The 4,945-nt window shown below is 48.9% G+C and overlaps 1 protein-coding gene across 1 annotated transcript in view; it reads left to right on the top strand.

The window, feature by feature from the left end:
• Positions 1-4,683, top strand: part of RAD18 (RAD18 E3 ubiquitin protein ligase) — a gene marked incomplete at its 5' end in the record, with an annotated part of 26,023 nt that extends 21,340 nt beyond the window's left edge. Inside the window, 2 exons of the mRNA XM_015640507.2 lie at positions 2,845-2,907; positions 4,001-4,683. Of these exons, the coding sequence (XP_015495993.1) occupies positions 2,845-2,907; positions 4,001-4,109 (172 nt within the window). The remainder of the gene's footprint in view (positions 1-2,844; positions 2,908-4,000) is intronic.
• Between the last annotated feature and the right edge of the window lie 262 nt (positions 4,684-4,945).

The following is a 4,945-nucleotide window of genomic DNA, read 5'->3' as shown; positions in this document are numbered from 1 at the left end:
CTCTGAGCCCTGGGAACAGGAGTTGTGGTGTGGAGCTCTCCTGGTGCTTCAGCCACCACGTCCCACTGCTGCCAGCCACTGAGGGAAGCAGTTCAGGTGGATGCAGCAGATCTTTCCCTTTTCCCAAGGCACAGCCTCAAAGGTGTGTTCCTGGGCTGCAGAGGGGGCTGTGGAAGACTAAGGAAGCCTGGGAAGAGTCAAGGAACACAGCAGATGGTGGAACTGTGTCGGTTTGGTGCAGACAGGAGCCCTCCACGGGGGCCTGGGCAAAGCCAAGGCTGGCAGAGCTCTCCAGGGAAAGGAGGATGGAACCATGGGCACGTGGTGTGAAGGGGAGGCTCTGGAAAGCTGGGGAGGATGTGTTGCACAGCTCATCTTGGACACCACACGGTGCCTGGGCCGCTCCAGCAGCGAGCTCATCGCGTTCAGCACAGGGGACAGAGTGCAGGCAGGAGTGCAAGGGGGACAAAGCTGCTGCCCCTCGCTCCTGGGGACTGGGCATTCACCTCCAGATGACACTGGTGAAACCAGATGGGCTGGAGCTCATCTCTTGTGCCAGCTTTAGGGAAACGTGCCCAGAGCCTGGTCCACAGCACACGGCAGGATGGATGGATGGGAGGATGCTGGCTGCTCACACGAGGCTGAGGAGGAACTTTATCTGCCATAAAATAAACCAATTCAAAGAGCTGCTTGCTCCTCTCAGTTTTAGAACAAGACATGTCATTCACACTTACATCAGCTTTTTTCTCTCTATTTTAGGGTGGTGTGTTTATCTTAAATGAAAAAGCAGGGGGTGGTGGAAGTCAAGCCCAAGTGATGGTGAGGAAAGGAAGAGCTGACTCTTGGTTGAGTGTCTGTAAGGGATCAGGGAAGCCAGTCCTGCAGGAATATGGAGTTGGGCAATTGTCTGAGTCACTGGAGCTGCGTTTTTCCCAGCGTGGAGGCACAAATAAATGCAGGATCACCCTGCCACAGGATGCTGGCTGCATCTTGAGCAGCTCATGTGAAGAACTTCAATAGTTCTGCTATAAAAATTGACTCATCTGGAAATGATCTCTAAAATTGTGGGACAGATTAGTGGCCTTTAGTTAAGAAAAGGACAGAAAAGCTGTTGTGGGAATTTTCTGGAATTTGGAGTTTGAATAAAGTCTGAAGGGATGTTTTGCTGTGCCTGGATGCAATGTAGGTAGAGAGCTGTGGGGCACTGAAAAGGCAGAAAACATCGGAGAAGTGAACAAAACAAAAATTCTAAATTCTGTGATCTCTTCGGATTCTGCAGGCTAAAATTTATGGAAAAAGCCCTTCAGAATGAGGCAGCTGTTTCTCTCCAGTTTAAGGGCTTAATCTTCAATTTAAGGGCTAATCATTTGATGCTAAGAAGAGAGGGGAGTTTTCTTCAGGGAAAGAAATAGCTAATTTAAAATACAAATTCAATTGGTGGTCAAAGTTACTTTGTCTCATTGACAATGTTTTTTTGATAATTGTTTTTCAACTGTGACATATTTAAGGACATTTTTTTTTAATTTTCAAGCACTTCTGTCCCCTGGCATGTGTCAGAAAGCTGTATAATTACCTCAGCTCCAAATCCGGCCTCGCTCAGGCTTCGTAACCAAAATCAGTGTCTGGGATGCAGAGAGCTGCTCCAGTGAGTGGCTGGCACGGAGCAGTGGGATGCTGGAAGAGATCCTGGAACAGAGGGCTTCTAGCTCCAGCTGAAGTTCAGAGCCCTGCTTTGTGGAGCTCCTCGGTCTCCCACTGCAATTAGGGCGTAGGAGTTAATTGGGTTCTCTGGGGATGGATGGCTGCGGTGTCAAGGGCCCGTTCTCGGCTCCATGCGAAGGCCAAAGGTGGAACTCGCTGCAGGACATTTTGTACTTGGTTTTAAAAAAGTTTGGTAGGCCCAGAGCATGGGTTCCACGTGGGAGTTCTGAGGGCGCGTTCCTGGTTTGAGCATTAGCCAGATTTTTTCAGTTTTATTGTTTTGGGTGACAAACGTGGCGGGTGATAAATACTGCAGTTTTCAAGGCAGGGAAGTACATCATGTTCAGGCCTCAAACCTGTTCTTTTTCTATTTGAGGGGACTAAAAGCACACAAATAGCCCTGTGTCCTCTCCAGTTCTTTTTTAAAATGCAGCTGGAACATCAGAATGGGGTTTGGAAATATGATGGTTTGGAAATATGATCATTCCCTGGGCATCCACTTCGTGCACTGAAAATGAGCTTTTGAAGGACTTCTAATTGTGAGAGTAAAAACAATGTTGACTTTCAGAACTTTCCCCATCCATTTTTGGTATCTTTTTCCTTTTTATCTGTATGACTGCATGTGCTGGAGGTTCCTCTAACCTGGTGTTGTTTGTCCAGCCAAGTTCCTGCTGGTTCTGTAGTTATTGCCACAGTAACAGCTGAGGACTCTCACTTCACAGGGGAGACAGAATGGCAAGGGGTAAACTCCTGCTGTCTTACAGAAATTTTATGTCACATTGATTTATTTATGAGAGACTTTAAAACAGAAGGTACACTTTACCCCCCAAAACATCTTGCAGATCCTGTCCAGAGCAGCTTTCTGGTGCCTGGGAATACAGAGGTGGTGTAGTTAGCACCTGACAGACATAAACATAGAATTGCCTTGTGTGTTAAATAATGGTAATGAGACTCCAGGGATAACTAAAAATGCAGTGGGACAGAAGTTTCTGGGCTGCGCTGTAGGTTGAGGTTACTTCTCATTGCTCTTGCTGCTGGAGGGGTTGGTGTCATCCAGGCCTTCTGCTGCCATTGCAGAGTCGAGCCCTGCATTGCTGTAGGTGCTGCTGAAATAATTTCCATCCGTTTTATTTTCCTCTTCAGCACCAATTCGGACATTCTGACGGATGTGGAAGGGTCTGAGACGTGTTCAGTGTCCTCTGACAGGTGAGTGGAATATCCAAGAGCAGAAATCCTTGGGGTGGGTTTAGGTCTGTAGTTTGCAATTGGTGGAATCCTGGAGAAGCAAATGCCTCAGGAAAGCCCTCATGCCAGGGGTGCAGGAGATCCATTTCCATCGTGGTGCAGCTCTGAAACACAACTCCTTCCTGCCAGTGTCTCCAGCGTGTAGCTGCTGGTAGTCAGCAGAGGTGGACTTGAGCACCTTGGAGTTTTCCATTGTTATTTTCAGTTGTGAATTCCCACTTTCAGACAAATATATAGTTCCTGCAGGATGGATTCAGCCTAGCAGATGGTATAAAACAGAGTGCACTTAAAAGGAATGTTTAATTAGCAAAAGCTGTTGACAGATTAGCGGCATCTTTCGTGTCAACACTGTGGAATTCTAAGCTCCAAGGCTGAATGATGGAAATCAGCTGCTTCATTTACATACAGCTAGTTTAAGAATTTTTTCTTTAAAATTAACTGTGAGTAAAAATAAAAGAGTTGCTGAATTTTCTGTGGAGAATACTTTGTCCATAAATGAGGAGAGTGCCTGGCAAGGCTGCAGGCCCCAAGCCCTCCTTCAGGGGTGATGCTGACCAACCTCTGGTCCTGCTTCCAGGTGACTGTGCCCCAAACTGCCTTTTCTGATACAACATCCTGATGGTTTTGGCAGTGCCAGGGGTTGTTCTCCGCTATGGACAAGGAATCTGGGGGGTTCCTGCTGTTCCCTGGGTTGCAAACTGGTCTCTGGGACAGAAGGAGAGGCATTGTGATGACCCTGTTCCTGCAGGCTCGGGGGCTATGGGGTGATTTGTGGTGCTGTCACCTTCTTCAAATGAGAAGACAGGGAAATATTTCTGTCCCCATCTTGGAAGTGTCCCAGGCCAGGTTGGACAGGGCTTGGAGCAACCTGGGATAGTGGAAGGTGTCCCTGCCCATGGCAGGAGTGGGGTGAGATGATCTTGAGGTCCCTTCCAACCCAAACCATGCCAGGGTTCCCCATCACCTGTAGCACGTGCTGCTCACAGTGCTTTGTGCAGCACCAGTGTGTGCTGTGTTCAGGGCACTTCAAACCCCTGCTTTTCCTTTTCCCCAGCAGCAGCAGCAGCTCCGTGGCTCTGCCAGGGAACAAGAGGAGGCTGCGGCGGCCGCGGGTCCCCGAGAAGGAGCGAGCGATGCCCCAGGGCAAGAGGAAGAGGAGCTAGTGCCCAGCATGGGAAACACCTCCTGGGCTCTCTGCTGCTCTCAGAGTGTCTGGGTACCAGTAAAACGCTCTGTTCTCACATCACTGCCATTCCAGCTGCCTTAATGAGCAGGCTGGTGGGTTTGCCCACAGCCCTGTGGGCCATTGATGGTTGAGCTTGGGCACAGAGCCCTGCAGGAGCCTGACCTGGCTCCTGTGCCCAGTTCCCTTGCTGGTTCTGTGTGCTGTTCCTGCTTGCATCCTGTGGAAGCCTCACCTGCCCTCCTGGGAGCAGCTACAGGACAGTGATTGGTTTGGGGGTGGGCAGGTCCTGGTGCTGCAGCACAGGGGGGAGGGAGGGATGAGGAATGTAGGGAGATTCTGTCCTACACTCATGGGTTTTTTTATACATGTTTGTGTAAACTTGCTCAGTATTACGTGTCATTATTTCAGTTTGAAGTCCTGAAACTGGAAAGAAGTCAGAAGGCTGCTGGATGTGAAGTATTGTAGCTTCCAAGCAAATAGTGACATTGAAGAGTCTGATCTTCCTTAGGAGATGGTGGAATTTTGTGATGCAATAAAGCAGTGCAAGAAAATGAAGGAAATGCAAGAAACCTGAACAACAGGGAAGGCTTTGAAAAACAAAGCTTGTAAGCAAAATATGGAAAATACTTCAGGTGCTTTTGCTGAGCCCTGAAGTTTTGGTCAGAGCCTGTCAGTGGGAGCTTGGCAAAGAAGCCACAAAATCTGGGTTCGATTGAGGGTTGTTGTGTCTTGACTTCAGATTGTAACTGGGAAAACACAGTGTCCTCCCCGTGCTGTCCTGTCCCCTGCTCCCCTGGGCAGCTCTGCTGCTCC

Source organism: Parus major, chromosome 12, assembly GCF_001522545.3.
Source record: "Parus major isolate Abel chromosome 12, Parus_major1.1, whole genome shotgun sequence".
Classification (NCBI taxonomy): Eukaryota; Metazoa; Chordata; class Aves; order Passeriformes; family Paridae; genus Parus; species Parus major.
Note: the sequence above shows the minus strand (reverse complement) of the source record. Positions and strands in the feature narration are given on the sequence as shown.